Below are 21,781 nucleotides of genomic sequence, written 5' to 3'. Positions count from 1 at the left end.
TATTATTTCATTCTTTCCATTTCAAAACCTTGAAATCATCTTTGAAAACCAGTCGGATAGGTAGGATAAAAAAGAAAAAGAATGAAATTCTGACACTTTTACATCTGAAATATCTCTAGTATATATTGATTGATTGAGTTTCTTTTTCCTTTCACTGCCAACCCTCTGTGTTTCTGTTTTCTGTGCCTCCTTCTTCCAATCTAGTCAAAGTCACCACTCCCAAAGTCAGCGTTCCTATGCTCAAAAACCTTCTGGGGGGGGGGGGGGCGGGGCCGCAGCATGGTGGGTTGAGAGCCAGATCTAGAGACAGGAGGTCCTAGGTTCAAATCTGGCCTCAGACATTGCTTAGCTGTGTGACCCTGGGAAAGTCACTTAACCCCCATTGCCTAACCCTTACTACTCTTCTGCCTCACAGAAATGATTCTAAGGCTGAAGGTAAGGTTTAAAAAAAAAAAATAAAAAAAACCTTCACTGGTTCCCCATTTCCCATGGGATAAAAGACAAGTTCATTATTTTGGCATTCTTCTACAGTCAAATCCCAATCTATCTCTTCAGCCTTGTTTCACACTACTCCATAAAAACTAGCTATTTCTTGTTCCCTCATCTTGTCCTGTTCTCTTTCACATTTGTACAAGCTATTCCTCATATCATTCCTCAGATCCTCCAAATTTCACCTGGAACAGATTACCTCTTATTGCCTCCCATCTCCATAGCTTGAAATACACTTCATTAATAATGATTTCAGGAGCCACCTGCCATAGTAATTCTTCCATGATGCTCTCCTAAGTTATTCCTCTCTCCTTGAATCTCTCATGTCACTCTATTTGACCTTTCCCATTTATATACTTAATCATTTTCTAATTTGTGTGATAGTTACCTGTGCACATCTCAGGCCCTTTACTAGGTTGCAAACAGCTCCTAGAAGGCTGAAATGCTGTCTTTTTTCTTTTTATCATCAGTGCCTAGTATATATTTTGACACAATAAATGTTCAATGAATTGAAAGACAAAATAAAAAAGACTAACCAGCTAAAGCACTGATCAAAATGTAAAAATTACGTAACTGCATGATGGCATCAATCATGTACCAAATCTAACAAATATTTATTGAGCACTCATCCTATGTAAGACATAATGGTAGATACTGGAAATATAAATATAAATCAGACAAGATCCTTGCTCTTAAAGAGTTTATAATTAAAATGTAACAAATAAGAACAACATGTGAAAAGCAAAATAATACATGGCACAGAGGGGCAGATGGGTAGCTCAGGGGATTGAGAGCCAGGCCTAGAGACTGGAGGTCCTAGGTTCAAATCTGGCCTCAGACACTTCCCAGCTGTGTGACCCTGGGCAAGTCACTTGATCCCCATTGCCTACCCTTACCACTCTTCTGCCTTGGAGCCAATATACAGTATTGACTCCAAGACGGTAGGCAAGGGTTTAAAAAAAAAAATACATCACAGGAATAACAGAGTAAGACAAAAGCATAAAAAATAATGCTTATACAGGACATTAAAATTTATACAGTGTTTTCCTCACTACCTCTTTGTGAGGCAATTAGTATAAACATAATTATATATATTTTACAAGTGAGGCTTGCAGCGTATTTAAGTTCAGACTTATATTCAGTTACCCTAAATCCTACATTCTTTCCAGAATAACAATAGACAACCATGCCACCATGAGCTTGTTTGATCATCACACAAAGATATGGCCAATATCTTTTTAGCTGGAAAAATGTTTTAACTCCACAGTTGAGTATATTACCTGTGATTTAAAATTTCAACTGTTCCATACTGTTCTATCCACAATTTGCCAATAATTATATTATGTACACAGCAGGTAGGATTTGTCCATGTGTAGGCTTCGTTGTGTCTGTGAAAGATGCCCCAAAAAAAGCAAGTCAGAGGCTAGAAAAGTGAACCCATTGCATGACCCAAAGAAGTAAAATCCCAAATAGAATTAAACCATAATGATCTTAAACCCTGCAGAAGAGTACAATATTTCTTTGAACTTCTTCAATTGGGGCTATTTATTTAGCATTCGTTTGAAATTTATTTTTTCCTTTCCTTTGTAACCTCAAAAAAGCTTTTTACTTAAATGTCAAGAAAAGCTAATAAGCAATAAAAGAAGACTGAGACAAAGGAAAATTGCTTTTCTATGAAGTTGTCCAAAGAACTCTACGAAACCCATATTGTGGTAACTATGTATTCATTGGTGTGAAAACTTGGAGGTATAAGGAACTGCCCTCATAAAGTTCAAAATAGTATTTAGCGGGTTCCCTATCTTGGCTACAAATATGCATTTTTCTTTTATTCATAATTGCCAACAAATATCCTTTCTTAGAAAAAAGAAACTAAAAGAAATATAGATTTAAAAATAAAGTTAAAAAGAAAATCGGGGAAGCTACAAGTGGCTCAGTGAAGAGCCAGGCCTAGAGTTGGGAGGTCCTGAGTTCAAATGTGACCTCTGATACTCCCTGGCTCTGTGACCTTGGGCAAGTCACTTAACCCCAATTACCTAGCCCATACCATTCTTCTGTCTTGGAACCAATGCTTATTATTGATTCTAAGACAACTGGTAAGAGTTTTAAAAAATAAATAAATTCCTGAGGATGTTATCTTAAACCAATCAATCAATCAACATAGTTAAGAGTCTTATGTGCCAAGTACTATGCTAAATGCCTTAAAAATAATATAATTACCAATAAAAATTAGATCATAGGATCCTAGAGCTAGGAGGTTTAATCTAGCAACTCAAGTACAAAACCCACTATGGTATTTATAACATCAAAACAAAATCTCTTTCCCAATCTTCTTTAATATTAGGGCCTTAACTCTAAGATCACCTACAATTTATCTTGCATATATCTTGTTCCTACTCATCCTGTTTACTTGTTATTAGACTGTAAGCTCCTTGAGAGCAAGGTATTTTCTCTCTCTCTTTTTTTTGCATCCCTAGTGATTATTATATCCTATATAGTAAGTACTTAATAAATTCTTTTTGATTGACTGTTAACCTGCTATATAAGGCACTTCAAAATCCACTTTTCTATCCTTAATTCCAAACCACCAACCTGGATTAATTAATTTTCAAAATGTCTTGAGATATCTTGTGCTCAAAGTGTTCACTGTCTATTGGAATGCTATTATCCAATATCCAAAGTACAACTCAAATACCACATCTTCCACAAAAACTTCCATGATTTCTAAGCTGGAACTTCTGTTTCAAACCCTCATGTTTTGTTTGTACTCCTTTTATAATACAATGATAAATAAATGTGTATATATATATTTGTATACAAGTTTTATCTTACTAAATTATAAATTCCTTGAGAGCAGAGCCCATTTTTTATTTATTTTTGTATTTCTCTAAAAAATCCAGAATGATGCTTTGCTTATACATATAAATTTTTGCTAACTCATAGCTGGAAATGATCGGTTAATTATGCCTCTAAAATTATATTGCTGTACTCATAACCTCACAGCCAAAAGTATTAGCCTAGTTATCTTCTAATCTTATTATTCATTATTAAATTAGAAAGTTCTGCTTTGCTAAGCAAATGATTAGGGAAAAATTAAGAGTGTACAAAAAAAAGTTTAGAAATTGATTAGCCAGACATTTGAACAATTTCTCTAGGTTAACTGAAAAATCTAAATCATATGACTAATTCAAAATTTGTATTTAAGTTAGTTCTTGGTGTTAGAAAGGTTAATAAACAACTTAAATTAAAAAGGATTATTTTTAATAGTATCCTAAACCAAATTAGAGGATATAAATTAACCCATCAAACTATAAGGGCATGGATACAATCAAAGACAAGAGAGAGATGTTTATTAAGCAAATTATCTTTTAAAGAAATAGTTCTAAGATGAGAGATCTATGAGCTAAATTAGTCAATACTTACTTGAGAAGCTCCAGTGTAATTGTTCCTCGGGGCTCTGCCTCTACACTTTTCCCCCAGAACTTCAGTTTGGGATAGATTGAGCCATGAAAGATAAAGTCCTGATTGAGACCCTCTGAATAAAATGCACTAATGGGAGGGTGGTGGCTGACCTGTTCGGATATAAATCTGAATCCTAGATCATCCCTGGAGACCAAAAAAAGAAGGGGAAAGGGTATGGGATATGAAGGATAAAGGACTACATTAGTTTAAACAAAATCAGTTACTGAAATTAAAACAAATAAGGTCAACCCATAAATCAAAACAAATACTGAATCTATACCAATTTTCATAGCTCCTTCAGTAAACAGTCAGTGGTAAATTGATGTCAGTTGAGGTTTGGGTAGGACACATCCCAACTCTTGTCCTTTATAGCAGAGTGGGAAGTAGAAGCACATATGTTCTATCATTCCAAACTGAAATATTTGGCCAAAAATGTTTAATACATAAATATTTTATTTCAACAAACTGTATAATTAGGCAGCATGCTGACAAAACACATCACTATTTCACTTTAGGAGAAGATGAAACAAATCTGACAACATGACAAGGAAAGGAATGTAAAAAGCTCTCAACATGGACCCCTAGTATACTTCATGGAATCAGTATTTGGCATTATATTAAAATAATTAAGAGTTTCTAGTAAAAAATAGCTTATGGATAAAGGAATAGAAGAATGGATCAGAACCAGTGAATCAGAGAATTATATAGGAAGTTCTTGACTATTTCTGGCAGTAGAGTGCCAGGAACTCCTAATGCAGATCAGCAATTCAACTAAAACTTAACAGTCTTAGGTGCACTAAAAGATATTAAAATGTTAAAATTAAATTTAAAGATTCTAGGTCATCCCATGCCAAAGCCCCACCATTGCCCAAGAAACCAACATTTTACTTTTAAAAAGGCTTTCCTGGAACAGCATTTCTTCAGACATTCTTAGAACATTGCTGAAGATATTCTTATGAAATTCTTATAGTTCAATATATTTCTGGCCAGGGACATGATTTTTTAAATCCTCTCTCAATAAGAATGTCAGTTGATAATTATTCAGGTACTATGAATACACCCACAGTTGCAGTCATTAAAAATTATACAAGCTAAACCACATAATTACTAACTTAACCAGAATTAGAATTTCCAGTCATTAACCAGAAGTATTTTGCAGAAAGGAAGGAGAGTTTAAACATAAGATTTTAAAAGACTGCCTACCAAAGGATGTAATTTACAAAATGAATGCTCACAAGCCAAGAAAAGAAAGCATATTTTTAGCTATAAAAGAGGAACTTGTAGGGGGAAAATGGCATTAAGTAAATGGCTTCACTTATTTATGTTACCTTCATATTAGAAAGATTGTTCAAAGTCCTAAATGTAAAATAAAATTGAAAAACATTCTTTGACCAAAATGTAAACTAAGAATTAAAATCATGACTTGTACTAGATGTGATTTTTATTCCAAAAAGGAACAATAATTGTATCAGTCTGTGAAATTTAATTCGATGAAATTAGTTTGTAAAGTTCGACACCATTAGGTGTCGTGCTTTATTAAACATTTCAAACTTCTGAGAATATTTCAACCTTTTAAAAAATGTATTTTCTAGAACTTTTCATTGTACAGTAAATTAAATATACTCTATATCTTGCCTTCATTGACCAAAATGCTAATAAAAATTTTAATGTATGACATAAAATCTCTATCTAAAAAATAAACATTAAGTCAAAAGGAAAAAGTATCATCAGGGTCAAGAGAGATACTTGGAAAATAAGTACCATGAGTACAAAAGTATAAATGTACATCTCTCTCTGCGTCTTAGTTTCCTCATCTGTAAAAACAAGACTGTTGGACTTCTAAGGTCTTTTCCAAGTTCTAACAAAATATGATTGCGATCACGTGCTGTTGAACAGGCATAAAAAAAATGAGTACTGGAGCATATACAATGTATCCCTGTTAACTACTCAAGCTCTCTCAAAAGGTAATGAGATTTCAAGAGCAGCTGCTCAGCCCTTCTGTGCCAGTTAGCATCTAAATCAAATGAAAAATCAAGACAGTATTCAAACACTAGACATACATGCAGAAAGGCTGGACCATCTAGAGTTGGAGAGAAATTAAAGACTTCAGAAAGCAGAGAAGAATTTGAAAATATGACATTTATTACTGCCTTCATACATGATAGTGCTAATTTATGTGGCCAAAATGGGCATATTTATGTTACCAAAATAACTAATCTAACCTCTTCTCAATTTAAAATTTCAATTAACCCAAACTTCTATAATTCGTGTGTGTGTGTGTGTGTGTGTGTGTGTGAACTGTTTTGTTCTTAATATGTGCTTTTACTGGGGTGGGAAACTCCTAATACAGATCAGCAATTCATCTAAAACTTAAGTCTTAAGTGCACTAAAATGTTAAATGAAACATCCATGGTCACACAGTCAGTCCATTTCAGAGGAAAAAGAACTTGAGCCCAGGGCATCCTGTCTTCAGTGCTCTCCTCTCTCTACTATACTAAAATAAAACAAAAATTGTAGTAGTGAAAATAACATTATTCATATTCACATGACACTTTAAGATTTACAGATCATCTTACTCAAAACAACCCTGTGAAGTAGGTAGTGTACTGTTATCCCCCATTTTATGGGGAGAGAAACTAAAAGATATGGAGATTTGAGAGAGTCAGTGGTCACACTGACTGGGGATGGAATTTGAATATAGTTCCTTTTATTTTAAGTTTAGTACTCTTTCAGAAAGTTGATTGATGTAGTTTAATTCACTTGTAACCCCAAATGACTGAACATATTTTAATGTTGTTTTCAATATCATAATGAAAGGTAGGCACAATGAATGGATAAAATGCTAAATTTGCAGTCAGGAAAGCCTGGGTTCAAATCCTGCCTTAGATACCTAGTAGCTGCGTTATCCTGAGCAATGCCCAGCTTCAATATTCTTCATCTGTAAAAATTGTACCTACCTCACTGGTTATCATTGTGAGACTCAAACAATAAATGTAAAGCACTTTGCAATCCTGAAAGTACTATATAAAGTTGAGTTATTATTATTATTAGAATATTTTATGTGATTTTCAGAGTATTTTATCACTAATGTAATAATTCAATATTTCAACCAATTAAAATTTTTTTTTCATTGCTACTACTCTACAACATATCTGCTTTAGGAAGCTAGGTCTCAGTGTTTTCTGCAAAAGCCAAAGTCCCTCATTGATTCTTTTTGAGAAATAGCAAAGCTTAATGGATAAGGTCTGTACTTGGAGTCAGGAAGCCTTAGGTTAGAATCCTTTCTCAGACACTTACCCGCTGTGTGACCTTAGATAAGTCATTTAAAATCTTGAGAACTCAGTTGCCTCATCTGAAAAATAAGGGGGTTAGACTCAGTGAATTCTAAGATCCCTTACTGATCCAAACCTATGATTCCATGATCCATTTCTTGCAATGTTTCTCCCTCTCTCTCTGACAATAGTAAGCAGTAAGACCTGAATTTGTACAGCACAGTCAGCTAAGTGGCACAGTGGATAGAGCACTAGGCATAGAGTTCAAAACTAGCCTTAGACACTTAGTAAGCTATGTGATTCTGGACAAATCACTTAACCCTGTCTGCCTCGGTTTGCTCATACGTCAAATGAGCTGGAGAAGGAAATGGCAAACTACTCCAATATCTCTGCCAAGAAAACCCTAAATGGGGTCATGAAGCATCAGACACAACTGAAATGACTAAAGAACAATAACACCACAAGAACACAACATCTGCAGTTAATAACACAGTTTAGCCCTGTTATATAAATTTTTAGAACTAGAAAGGACTTGGAGGTCATCTAGTCAAATCACTTTATGTGACATGAGGAAATACAGTCAAGATGAGTTAAGGGGGCAGCCTGCAGCTAAGTGGCACAGTGGATAGAGCAACAGGTCTAGAGTCAGGAAGACCTGAATTCAAAACCAGCCTCAGACATTTCCTAACTGTGTGACCCTGGGCAAGTCACTTAACTTCATTTGCTTTACCTCTTGCCCCTTCTGTCTTAAAGTTGTTACTAGGACAGAAAGTAAATGTTTTAAAAAAAAAAGATGAGTAAAGGAACTTGTGCTTATTAGTGGCAAGAACAATACTAGAAGAACCTTGGTAATTTAGTAACTATTAGCTTTGTCTCTTCCAAGTCATTCATAAATTTTTTTAGGGAAAATTCTGTATTTTTTAAAAATAATCCTCTAGAATGCTTAGTATGACAATGGGCAAGCAGGCACTCATATAGTTCCTATTTTTCTAGCATTCAAAATAACTGAAAGGTTTTTTACTCTAGAAAAAATTCATTAATTTTTATACAACTACTTCATAATTGGAATTAATAATAGCCAACAGATGATTGTTACTAGATTAAAAGTTCAAATAAGTAGCAAAACTCAGGATCTTGTATTAGGATATATTATTATGTAGTGCAAACCTACCCTAAATTCTTCTTTCTTTTCCACAAAATTAAACTAATATTTGAATAAAGCACTATGAGTGTTAGAGAGATAAAGTTATCTAATTTTGCATATTAATACTCATTTATATCTTTGCTTATAATGTGCACAGTTCTTGACATACAATAAAAGTTACATTTCTTTTAAAATATCCTACAATGTAAACTTCATTTAAGTAAGACTATAATATTGTCTTCCCTTATATTATGAATTACTATGGTTTTAATGTTTTAAAAACTAACAATATTTTACATTTATTAGAGATAACTTCTAAAAAGTTCAAAATGCTTAATAATATTTTTAAATAATACATTTATTTATTCTGAGAGAAGAAAAATTGCCAATACGGAAAATACAGTTTTCCCATTTACTAATGAAATTTTAACCATTAGATATCAGTGATGTATACATTTACTTGTTTTTTTGTTCTTACCTGATTAATTCATATGTTTCCCCCAGTAGTGGGTTAAATGGTTTACCAGTCCTCTCCCACTGAGAAGCCACAGCCGAAACTGCAAAAGCAGCTACAGCCTGTAAGTAATCCACAGGATTAAATGAGGCTAATTTCCAGTAAGTAAAATTTATAGTATTGGGGACAATCATGTAATTAATTTCATTCTTTCCTCTTAGAGTTATTCCTCAATTTTCTATTTGCAATTTTTTTTAGGTCATAACACTATTGGGGGTAGCAAGAAGCAATAAAATGAGCTTTTCCCTTTCTTTCTATTCAAAAGAAATTCCTCCAACAAACCTAGAAAAGACACAAAATCAAATCCTGACATGGAAATTCAGAAAAAGTCATAGTGAGTCATTTATCTAGCCAGAAAGAAGAGAAAGGCACACACAGAAGTCTGCAGACATTAAGGACATCTGTCCAGAAGCATGCCAAACAAGGAGCACTCCAGCATCCATAGAGAGGTTGTGTATATACCAAGGCAAGAAGTCATCCCAAGTCTACACTAGGGCAGCCATGCAGAAGGCAGGAACAAGGGCCAACTGGCAACTTTGGTACTTCTCAGTTTTAGATCACAGATACAAAGTAGATCAATTAGATCTGTGTTCAAGGGTATTAAAAATAAAAAGACCCTGGGCAGTATACTGAGAAAAGAGGAAGTTCAGAAGTAAGCATTAGTGGCTCACACTCCAAAAACAGTCCAGAGTCTCAGTTCCAATATCTAGCCCAGGCTAGAGCCTACAAAGGAATAATCAGGGCAGGAAACTCAGTCTAAAAGAGGGGCTAAAGAGTCACTCTGAACCAGTAGTTTTCCACCTGGTTAACAGGAACCTCTGAGTCTAGTAGCAGTGTCCTCTTGCTCAGACCCAAACCTAGGCCAGGAACTTGGAAAGCTCAGACCAGGGGACAGAGTTTTAAACTTTGCCCTGCATCAGACCACTTTGGGAGCATTTGGGAATTTGTACGTCCTTAGTCTGTCCCAGAGATCCAGGACTAAGATAATAATCAATATGCCAAAAAAGCAGCAAAAAAGACCAGGCGAAATCCTCCCTCCAAAAGTGTAACAGGGCCAAGTCATTATATTGTCTAAAGTCAGGAAGTAGAAAAAATGAGCAAAATCTCTTATGGTGTATTGAAAGCAAATTTCTCTCTCTTTCATGTTACCTTTTTTAACATCATCTCTCAGTGGCCTGGAGTTCAAAGACCACTGAGCAAATTCAGGTATAGATAAGCCCTCAGAGAAAGGAAGTTAAAGAATCAAGAAACCAATGAGACAGAAAGCTGATCCCACAGGCACTGGGTGGCCCAGACAAATTAAGAAACTATGATTGGTTCCTGAGATGTGACATGTGAGAGTTAGGGGGTGGAGAAAAGAGCTTAAAAGTGGAGATCAGGAGGTCTTTGGGGTCTTCTTGCTGAAGCATGGAGAGCTGAAGGAACCCTTGTCAGAGTTTAGCCTCAGGCCCATCATGGCAGCCAATAGATTAGAAAGTTAAGTATCTCTCTAACTCTTTTCTATGTTTCCCTCTCTTTACTACTACTATTACTTTGATTTAATAAAGTTACCAAGTCTTATAATTTTAATTATTACAAGTGATGAGGAAACTTACAAAATCAAAAGAAGAGAATGACTCTCAAACATCTATGAGCAAAACAGAGCTTGGGCACAAACTCAACTATAGTTCCTGGAAAATATAAAGAGGTTTTTTTTTTTTTTAAGACTTAACAATGTTTTTATAAATCAAACGAGAGTGCTTGAGGAAAAAAATTGGAAAACAAAATCAGAACTATGGAAGTAAGAAATGAAAAGGGAATTAACAGTTTATGTAGCAACAAGTATAAAATCCTGCCCAAGTAATAAACTTCCTAAAAATTAATGGACCAAATTGAAGCCAGTGTCTCCATAAGATAAGAAATATTAATAGACAGTCAAAAGACTGAAGAAAAAATGAAATAAAATGTAAGGTATTTTATAGTAATGACAACTGACTGGCAAAACAGATCAAGGAGGAAAAAAAAATCAAGAATCACTTGATTATCTGAATGCTATGCCCCACAAAAAGAGACTAGACATAATGTTTTAAGAAATTTTATAAGAAAACTGCCCAGATCTCTGAGAACCAAAAGGCAAATTAGAATAATTAAGACTCCATTGATCACCTCCTATAAGAAACCCACCAATAAAAACTCCCAAGAACATCATAGCCAAAATCTAGAGTTTCCAGATCAAAGAAAATTACAAGAAGCAACCAAGAAAGAATTCAAATACTAAGGAGCCACTGTCAGTACCACACATGATTTAGTAGCCACTATAATAAAAGATCCATTGGAGAAAGAAATGGTAAACCACTCTACTATCTTTGCCAAGAAAACCCCAAAGACAGTATTGGTGTACTATGGTCATGAAGTGTAGAACATGACTGAATAACAGCTATAAAGGAGGGGATATCTTGGAATATAGTATTCTAGAGGGTAAAGAATACAGTCTTACAGCCAAGATAACGTACCAAGCAAAACTGCATATAAAGCTGCAAGAGGAAAAATGTATCTTTAATAAAATAGAAGACTTCCAAGAATTTCTGATGAAAAAGACAAGAGCTGCATAGAAACTTTGAAGTAAAAACACAAGAGTTGTGAGAAATGTAAAGGGGCAACTAAAAGGCTCAATGGACAGAGAACCAGACCTGCAGGTGGGAGATCCTGGGTTCAAATCTGGACTCAGATATTTCCTAGCTGTTTGACCCTGGGCAAGTCATTTGACCTCAACTTCCTATCTGTTACCACTCTTCTACCTTGGAATTGATACTTATTATTGATTATAAGCCAAAAGATCAGGAAAGAGGGAAAGAGGGTAGGGGAATGGGGGAGAAAAAGAGATGTAAAAAAAGTAAAGATAAATGAACAATGATTAGGGACTAAACAAGGTTAAAATATGGGGAGCTGACATATATGTCCCCTCTTATCATCAAAGCTCATAGAAAGGATCTAATTAGACAAAGCCAGGCAATGGTTTTTTTAAATTGTTATGTTTTGATGATCTTAAAAGAGTAAAGAGAAAGGAGAAGCAGAATATAATGGGAGTTCTCCAAGAATGTTAGGGAAAATTATAATACATAATCAAGTGCACAAGTAGATATCTATTTACACAAGAAGAGGGTGGGGAGAGCACTTGACACTAGAAACTCATTCTCATCTGAATTAGTCAGAGGGAAGACTATACACACACAGCTGGTGGAGAAATATATTTCACTCAACAGGGAAAAAGAAGAGAAAGGACAAGGGGGAAGGGAAATTAGAGGAAGGATAAATTTTGGGAGAGATTAGTCCTAAGCAATACAAACTCTAAATATATACAAAGATATTTATAGCTCTTTAAAAGGTGGCTAAGAATGGGAATATGAGAGGATGTCTATAAATGGAGGAATGGATGAACAAGTTACAGCATATAAATGTGACAGAATACTGTTGAGTAGTAAGAAATGAGGAAAGCAATGGTTTAAGAGAAATCTGGGAAGATTTGTATAAATTAATGCAGAACAAATAGAACAAGGAGAACAATTAATACAATGACAACAATTTGGCAAAAACAAACAACTTTGAAAGAATTAGGAACTTTGATCAACATACTGACCAATCATGATTCTAGCGGACTAAAGATGAAACACACTACCCATACTACCCACCTTCTGAGAGAGAAGTGAAGGTTTATGGATACATAATGTTTAGGCAACAGCTAGTACATAAATTTGTTTTGCCTGACTATTCATGTTTTTAACAATGGCTTTGTTCTTTTTTTCTCAAATTGAGAAGGGAAGGTAGAGATGAGGAGGGAATGAAGAAGGGAAGAGAAGGTAGATTTTTGCTGATTAAAAAAATATATAATTTTTTAAAATTATAATACTTCTAAAAGAAATGCCACTTCATTATGCAACTACTACTCTCTCTGAAAAGTTACCAAGCAAGAGCCTATCGTTTGATATCTCTTCATAAGGGTGACTATGGTTCTCAGAAATACATCTGTATGGTCTCAGACACATTCTAGCTGTGTGACTGTGGACATGTCACTTGACCCCAATTACCTAGCCCTTATGCTCTTACTTAGTATCGATTCTAAGACAGAAAGTAAGTGGGTAACATATGTATCTATTAGCTTTTTTATTTTGTCCCTTTTACCCTGATTCTTGATAGGACTGCATCTAAATCCTAAAAGTTAGTAATATACCTTTTCCTTTATCTAAAGTATCCCCATGAGGAAATTCCTGGCCTTAACCATGGTTAACAATTGTCATAATTACAATGGCTTCTTTAAAAATTAAAATTTCCACATACAAAACCCAGAGTTTTATACAATTAAAAAAGTAAATGGCCGAAACAATTTGAGGTTGCCTACCGCCATTCTTTCCAAGGACTGTGTGTGAGAAGAAGCTTTATGAATGAGGTATATATGTTCCATGTATTCAGTAATTCGTTGAAGAAAGCTCAATGGCTCATTGAAGACAACAGGCATTGTGATTTTCGACAATTCCTAGATTAAGAAAATAAGAAATTACCACCTTTCTTGTACTGGTGATTAAAAAGCCTTTCATTTAGTTAATCCTATCACCCCCTCAAGTTATCACTCTATCTTATTCTTCCATTTCACTGCTAAACTCCAAGAAATTAAATTCAACAAATATTAAGAACTTCTTATATGGCAGGTATTGGGCTACGAACTGAAGATAAAAACAACAAGTCTTTAAGAAGCTTACATTCTTGGGGGCAGCTGGGTGGCTCAGTGGATTGAAAGTCAAGCCCAGAGATGGAAGCTCCTGGGTTCAAATCTGGCCTCCGACACTTCCTAGCTGTGTGACCCTGGGCAAGTCCCTTAACCCCCATTGCCTAGCCCTTACCACTCTTCTGCCTTGGAACCAATACCTAGTATTGATTCTAAGATGGAAGGTAAGGTTTAAAAAAAAAAAAAAGAAGAAGAAAAAGCAGCTTACATTCTATGGATGGTAACAATACATACACAGATAAATATATAAAAAATAAATACAAAGTAATTTGAGAGGAAAATTCTAACAATTGGGAGGGAGGGAACAGAAAAAGTCTCAATTCAGTGATACTGAACAAAGCTAAAGGTCCTAAAAGTTGGAGATGAGGAGAGAGAGCAGTCTACACAGGAACATGAGATAGAATGTCACTTACAGCAAACAGCACATGGGTCATTTGACTACAATATATAGTATATGAGGTAAGGTTATATTTAATCAATCTAAAAAAATAGGATGTAGCCAGATTATGAAAATCTTGAAATGACAAGCTAAGATATTTGTATTTTATCCTAAAGGCAACTAAATAACTAAAGCTTCTTGAGCTTGGAAGTGACATAATAGCTACATGAATATGATAGAACATGATAGCTAGTTAGAGGATAGATTAGAAAGGAAAAAGGTTGGGTGCAAGAAGACTAATTGGAATGTTAATACAATAGGCCAGGCTAGATGTAATGAGGGCTTTAATTTTAAAAAGCTGTCTATATTTGTTGCCTCTATTTCAAACCCTACTCTTTTTTATCAACCCCTTGTTAATCTGACTTTTGGTCCTACTACTCAAATGAAGCCACTTTCTGTCTCCAAGATTTCTAATGGCTTATAAAAAGAAAAGTTTTTGTAGATATATTTTCTTTTTTTAAAAAAACATCACCATAGTTTCTTAGGGTACCTCTCCCTTTTTTTGTCTCCCTTCTAGAGTCATCTCATATAATAAATAGGACTGTTTTAGAGTAAAAAAAAAAAAAGAGAAAGTTGGCATATGCTATAGCCATCAATAAAATCAATATGTTAAAAAAAAATCTAACAATATGTACAATGGGCCAAAATTGTAGAACTCTCACCTCTGCAAAAGTATAAGGTAAAAAAGTCTTGACATGGGGGCAGCTAGATAGCTCAGTGGATTGAGAGCCAGGTCTAGAGATGGGATGTCCTGGGTTCAAATCTGGCCTTAGACACTTCCTAGCTGTGTGACCCTAGACAAGACACTTAAAGCCCACTAACTAACTCTTACTACTCTTCTGCCTTGAAACCAATACACAGTATTGATTCTAAGACGGAAGGTAAGGGTTTAAAGAAAAGAAATAGTCTTATCATATCAGTTATTTTGAGCCATACTTGTTCTTTACAATTTTGCAATATTAATTTAGATTTTCAGTGTGTGTGTTTGTTCTTTCCATATACAATGTTATGGTCCCAGTGTATACTGTTTTCTTGGTTGTAGAAAGTTAGTGCTGATCTGAACTCTTTCTTGGCACCTCCAAAACAACTATTTGATTTTAAAGCAAAAAAATCTTAGGTCTGAACCTCTGAACCATCTCTCTGAAAATCTATAGATGGAGTCCTCCCTTCTCTTGCCTACCATGCTAGGAGATGCTGTAAATGCATTGTGTGGCCATTCTAAAATCCATATGGTTATTACCCTTGGAGTCCAGAAGACTTGCCTCTTATCCAAACTCAGCCAAGTCCACCAATCAAAGAGGCTTGGGGAAAGGGATGTCACAAAGAGAATAAATTGACATGGGGACAGGAGCTAGCTCTCTTCCCTTGGAATTACAGACTGAGGAGGCGCGATCTGACCCTGGGGCTGACATGGCCAGCTCAAGGAGGAGGGGACAGCTAAAAGAGCTAACCAGACACACATGGCTTGGGCTTTTTTTTTTTTTCCTTTCCTTCTCTGGCCTGCTTTTTATTATTTAATAATTAGTTATAAAATTAAGATATGGTCTCCAGAGTATTTAATCATAACATAGCTCTGCTTGCTTCACTCTGAATCAGTTCATATAGATCTTTCCATGCTCCTCTGTACTTATCACTTTCCTCATTTCTTACCGTACACTGAAATAATGAATTATATTCCTATACCAAAATTTGATTACCCATTTCCCAACTGTTGGACATCTATTCTGTTTCCAATTCTTTGCCAGTATAAAGTGCTACTACAAACGTTCCAGTGTATATGGGGTCTATCATTTTATCAATGACCTCCCTGGAGTATAAACCTAGCAGTGCAGTCTCTGAGCCAAAGGTTATGGATATTTTAGTCATCTTATTTGCATAATTCCCAACTGCTATCCAAAATGATTGTACCAATTCATAGCTTCACCAACAATGTTCCAGTGTACTCATCTTCTTGCAACTCTCCAACTCTCCTATTACCATTTTTTTGGGTTATCTTTACCAAAGAAAACATGAGGTTTGCTTTGATTTCTATGATTTTTTATATCTATGGTTATCTGGAGTATTATTTCATGCAATTGTTCATAGATTACAATTATTATGATTACTTTTAGAATGTCTATAACTTTTGGCTACTTATATGGCAAAATATCTTTGGGGTTTACATGTGTATAATAAACCTGTACAAACACGTGTAATGATACATGGAGATGTGTGTATGTGTGTACATATGTGTATGCATATTTGTATCTATTATTTCTGTATCTTGAATATCAAATCTTTATTAGGGAAATTTGATACCAAGATGTTCTCCTATTCAACTGTTTCCCTTCTTACCCTAAATTTATGAATTTTGCCTGTATAGTGTCAGATTTGTTCAACAAATTACTCATGGGTCAATGAACCAGGATGAGAAAAATGATTCTGGGATTACAGGAAGGTCAAACCACCAAACTGACAGAAAAACACACAGAAATTCTCTTGCTTGTCAGGGACAAAGTTTAATGATTTGGTGTACACACTTTATAGAGAAAATGATGCAGGCTAAGGGATTAGGTAAGCCTTTTGCAGGAACAATGGTTAGTAATGATTTACAAGATGGAGACCATGGATTTAGATTACCTCAGTGGTTCTGAACAGAGTTTCTATCGGTGATAATTCAACATGTCAGTGTTTAATGTGATTTAACAAAGTTTCTCATAGAATTCTTGCACCACTGATTTCTTGGAAGAACATCTAGTATTTGGGAAGGAACTGGATCAAGTTCTCATGCTGGGTTGGGGAAGCTATGTGTCTGATTACTTCTAGGTTATGGCTGTGATTTTACTGGGGCCTATTCTCACTACTGGGGCTACAGAACAGAAGCTTTTCATTTTCATATTTTCAAGATTATCTATTTTTTGCACTTGCCTCTATCTCTTATTTGGTTAAAAATATAGCTATGCATAGCTATAAGAAGTATATTATCTGCTTCTCTTCTGATTTTCTTAATAGTATGATCTTTTTTAAAAAACAAAAAACCTCTTACCTTCTTGTCTTAGAAGTGATATTATTGGTTCCAAGGCAGAAGAGGAGTAAGGGCTAGGCAACTGGGATTAAGTGACTTGCCCAGGATCACATAGCAAAGAAGTATCTGAGGTCAGATTTGAACTGTTCCTCTCCACTCTAGGCCTGACACTCTATCCACTTAGCCATCTAATTTGCCTTAATAGTATGGTCTTTAATATTTACATTATGCATCCATTTAGAATATATTCGTTCACTTTTGAGAGAGGTTCAATTTTTAATTAATTGCTCAAAAAGAAAAGATTTCTATATGTTCTCTTTTGAATAGTTATCATCATATTATAGTAATTTTGTATTATAAAATAATAATTATTATTCTAGAGTGATGTAATGATTTGAATTACTCAGAAATGACATTATTAATGAAATATGGCATACAGTGTTGCTCTAAGCCTAATTTTTGCCAGACTTCTTTTTCCAGTTTTCCTAGCAGGTTTTATTGTTTTATTTTGTTTTATTTTTTAGGCAATGGGGGTTAAGTGACTTGCCCAGGGTCACACAGCTGGGAAGTGTTTGAGGTCATATTTGAACCTAGGACCTCCCGTCTCTAGGCTTGGCTCTCAATCCACTGAGCTACCCAGCTGCCCCTTCCTAGCACTTTTTTAAAAATTGGGAGTTTATTCTTAAGTTACTTATGTGCTTCAGTTTATTAGCTAATGATTTCTAAATTGCTAAATCCAATGGCTTTTTCTAACTCCTCTTCCTTTGTAACTTTTCTGCAGTATTTGACACTGATAATTATATTTTTCCCTTGGAAATTCACTCTAATTGAGTTTTCATGACATTGCTTTCTCCTGGTTCTCTTCTATCTTGCTTGACCACTCCTTTGCTGGATCATCATTCACATTCCATCCCCTCTGTGTAGGCATACCCCCGGGGCTTTGTCTCTGCCTTTCTTTTCTCTCTAGATTATCTCATACAGTTTCCAAAGATTCAATTATTATATTTATGCAGATGACAAATTTCAAAACTACACACCAAGTCCTCACCTGTCTCCTTAGCTCCAGTTCAAACCACAACAACCCCCTGCTAACCATCTCCACTTGTGTGTTCCATAAGCATTCAAAAGCAACATGTCTAAAACAAAACTTGGAATCTCTCTAAATTCACACCTCTTCCTAATTCCCTTTTTCTCATCTAGAATCCTTGCCAATCATTCAGGATGTCAACCTCCAGAATTGGCTCTTCACTCTCCTTCATTTCTCTTATCCAATAAGTTGCCAAGTCCTATCAATTTTACCTCCACATCTCTTACATCCAATCCTTTCTTTTAACTTGCATATCCAAAACTTTCAGGGCTTCATTCATTAATGTCAGGCACCATGTTAAAAACTGATTTACACAAGAAAGGTAAAAATAGTACCTGTCCTCAAAGAACTCACATTCCAATGGGTAAGACAACATGTAAATGACTAGGTATGTAAAAGATAAAGAACAGATTTTAGAAAGGAAAGGCAATAGCAAAGATTTGAGCTAAGAGTCTTGAAGGAGGAGAGGGAAACTAAGAAGCACAAGAGAGGAAGGAAAGTATTCCAAGCATAGAGGGAAGCCAGTGCAAAAGAAGTACAGTGTAGTATGCAAGTTAGTGTGCAAATAGATCACTGTATCCTAGAGTTGAGGGAAATAAAGTGTAAAAACACTGGAAAGTTAGGAAGGGGGCAACTTGTGAAAAGCTTTAAATGCAAAACAAAGCAATTTATGTTTGATCTTAAAAGAATTAAAAGCCAATGGAGTTTACTGAGTAAGGGACTGACACGGGAAGACATATGCTTTAGGAAAATCACTTTGTAGCTAAATAGAAGATGGACTGGAGTAAGGAAAGACCAGAAGGCTAATGAAATAGTCCACAAGAAAGGTGACAAGAGTCAGTTTTACTAATGCAAAGATGTTGTAAAGGTAGAAATGACAAATCTGACAAAAGGTTGGATATGTGGGCATTTAAAGGCTTTCACAATCTGGTTCCAACTTATCTTCCCAGATGATTTCACATAACCAGCTGTCACACACTCTTTATTCTAGCCAACTATATATCTGAGTCTTTTCACAGACAACTTGTTGCCTATGCCTAAAAGGGTCTCCCTCTTCACCTTTGCCTTCCTGGAATCTCTTGCTCCTATCCAGGCTCAGACTTAGCTCCTAAAAGAAGCTTTTACTGATCATTCTCAGTTGTTACTTTTCTCCTCTTACCTTAAAGCTTAAAACTACTCTAAGACTTTTGTGACACTAGATAGACATAGAGATATTAAACAGATAGATGTGTTTGTGTGTATATAACTCTTTTAAGTTACTAAGACTGTTAAATTCATAAGTTGAATATAAGTAGGTTTTTAACCTTTGTGTTTCAAAATAAGTCAATTCAAACTTACCAAGCCAATGCATTTTTTTAATATACTCCACACACTGAAATCACTTCTATTAAACATTGGGGCAGGCAATGATGTCCTTCAAAGAAAACAAGGTTACAGCAATATTAATAATAAGCATTAACTAATAAAACAACAGATTCACTAATGGCTATTTTCTATGATCTGACAAATTTTCTTTAGATTTTCATATCTAATTTCCATAAATTTCTAGTCATTCACTTTTGAGAGTGGTTCAATTTCTAATTAACTGCTCAGAAGGAAAAGATTTCTATACATTCTTTTTTGAGCAATTTCATCATGTTACAGTAATTTTATATTATAAAATAATTATTATTCTAGAATGATGCAACAATTTGAATGATCAAGGAATGAGATTATTGGCGGAAGAAAAGAAAACAACAAATATATACTCTCCACAGAAAGACAAAGAAGCTCTTATTGATATGATTAGGTTTCTAGAATCACCCCATAACCCGTATTACTGGATTGTCCTTTCTCAGATGTGTAAAAGCTGAAAGCAATTTTGGAAGTCAATTCATTTAAATTCTGAATTTAAAATGAACCTACCCTGGGAAACCATATATCTTGTCAGTATACAACAGAGTATAAGAACTATGGTTTAATTTAATTCAACAAACATTAATTAGGCACCTATCAGATCAAAAAGCACTGTACTAAAAGTGATGTTGAAGCCACAAAGATAAAAAGAAGGATAGTCTCTGACATCAAGGGTCTGACAAATACTAAGGGAAATATGACACATACACAAATAAGTATGATCTGAGGTAAACTAGAAGAGAAATAAAGACGAGATTTAAACAAAGCATTGTAGAGAAATTTTAGGAGTAAAAAACTGTCAGCTTAGTAAGTGGCATCAAGGAAAGCTTTAAGGAAGGTCTCATGGTGGTGGCACTTGCACCAAGCAAGCCTTAAAAAGGAAAAAAAATCATATTTAGAGCTAGAAAAGGTCTTTAAGGGTCTAGTCCAATTTTCTCATTTTACAAATGAAGAAATTAAAGCTCAGAGAGGTTAAGTAACTTAACTAAGGTCGCACAATGGTAATAAGTGGGAGACCTAGGATTTCAACAGGTGGAGCTAAATAGAAAGAATATCCCAAGCTGGATTCTCCTCCAAATCACATAGGTAGGTGTCCCTTAAGGCTGTATTCTGGGACCTCCCCAACTCTTACCTTCGCTATATGGGTACCACCACCCTCCCAAATCCTCAAGTTCATAACCTCCAGTCATCCTTGATTTTTTACTCTCTTTCTCATTCCCCACATCCAAGCCAAGCCCTGTCAGCCTATCAATTTCATCTTTGCAACATCTCTCAAATATGCCCCCTTCTCTCCTCTGACATTGTCACCATTCTAGTACAGAGCTTATCATTTCACTCTTGGACTAATTCATCAACCTGCTGGGGGTGCTATTTGCCTCAAGTCTCCCCACACTCCAATCCATCTTGCATTCAATCAACAGTGATTTTCCTAAAGTTCAGGTCCAATTATGTCACATATACCTCTCCTCACCAGCCAAATCAATAAACTCCAATAGATTCCTATCACCTCCAAAATCAAATACAAAATGCTCTGTTTGGCAATCACAGTCCTTTATAGCCTTGTCTCCTTTTTTCAAGTCTTCTTCCATCTTATTCCTCAAATGTACTATTCGATCCAATGACAATGGCCTCCTGGCTGTTCATGAACAAGATACTTCAGTTCCAGACATTTTTTTTTTTTTTGGCTATCCCCCATGCTTAGAATACTCTTCTTCCTCAACTCTGAAGCCTGACCTCCCTAAAATCCCAACTTCTACAGGAAGCTTTCTCAAACCCCTCTTAATTCCAGTGTCTTCTCTTTGTTAATTATATATTGCATGTTGTTTCCCCATTGAGAGCAAGGACTTGTCTTTGGACTCTTTTTGTACCATTAGCATGTAGCAGAGTGCCTAATACTGTAGGTCCTTAAAAAATGTTGGCACTGATTGATTGATTAATGCAGAGGAAGACAAGAAAAGAACAGAGGAAAAGAGGCTAGATTTAAGTAAGTCTAGAATGTGTGCTGACATCAGGATTGTAGGGGGATTTAAATATTAGACTAGTTTGTTTTTTTATCTTATAGTTGATAGAAAACAACTGAAGGTCTTTGAACAAAACAACAAGGTTAGATCTGTGCTAAAAGTTTATTTTGGAAGCTTGATTTAGTATTTATTTTATGTTTTTATTTAAGTATTATGTATTTATTTAAGTATTGATTTAGTATGGTCTAAAGCAGGGGT

General features: G+C 35.1%; 1 protein-coding gene across 1 annotated transcript in view; it reads right to left on the bottom strand.

Annotated features, from left to right (window-relative positions):
- Window positions 1-21,781, bottom strand: part of OSBPL2 (oxysterol binding protein like 2) — a 104,112-nt gene that overhangs the window by 24,174 nt on the left and 58,157 nt on the right. The window contains exons 5-9 of the mRNA XM_044663874.1: window positions 19,506-19,581; window positions 13,254-13,388; window positions 8,843-8,940; window positions 3,910-4,092; window positions 1,770-1,877 (exon numbers count right to left, since the gene is read on the bottom strand). Coding sequence (XP_044519809.1) covers window positions 1,770-1,877; window positions 3,910-4,092; window positions 8,843-8,940; window positions 13,254-13,388; window positions 19,506-19,581 — 600 coding nt within the window. The remainder of the gene's footprint in view (window positions 1-1,769; window positions 1,878-3,909; window positions 4,093-8,842; window positions 8,941-13,253; window positions 13,389-19,505; window positions 19,582-21,781) is intronic.

Source organism: Gracilinanus agilis, chromosome 2, assembly GCF_016433145.1.
Source record: "Gracilinanus agilis isolate LMUSP501 chromosome 2, AgileGrace, whole genome shotgun sequence".
NCBI classification, from domain to species: Eukaryota; Metazoa; Chordata; class Mammalia; order Didelphimorphia; family Didelphidae; genus Gracilinanus; species Gracilinanus agilis.
This window is presented reverse-complemented; position numbering and strand designations above follow the sequence as displayed.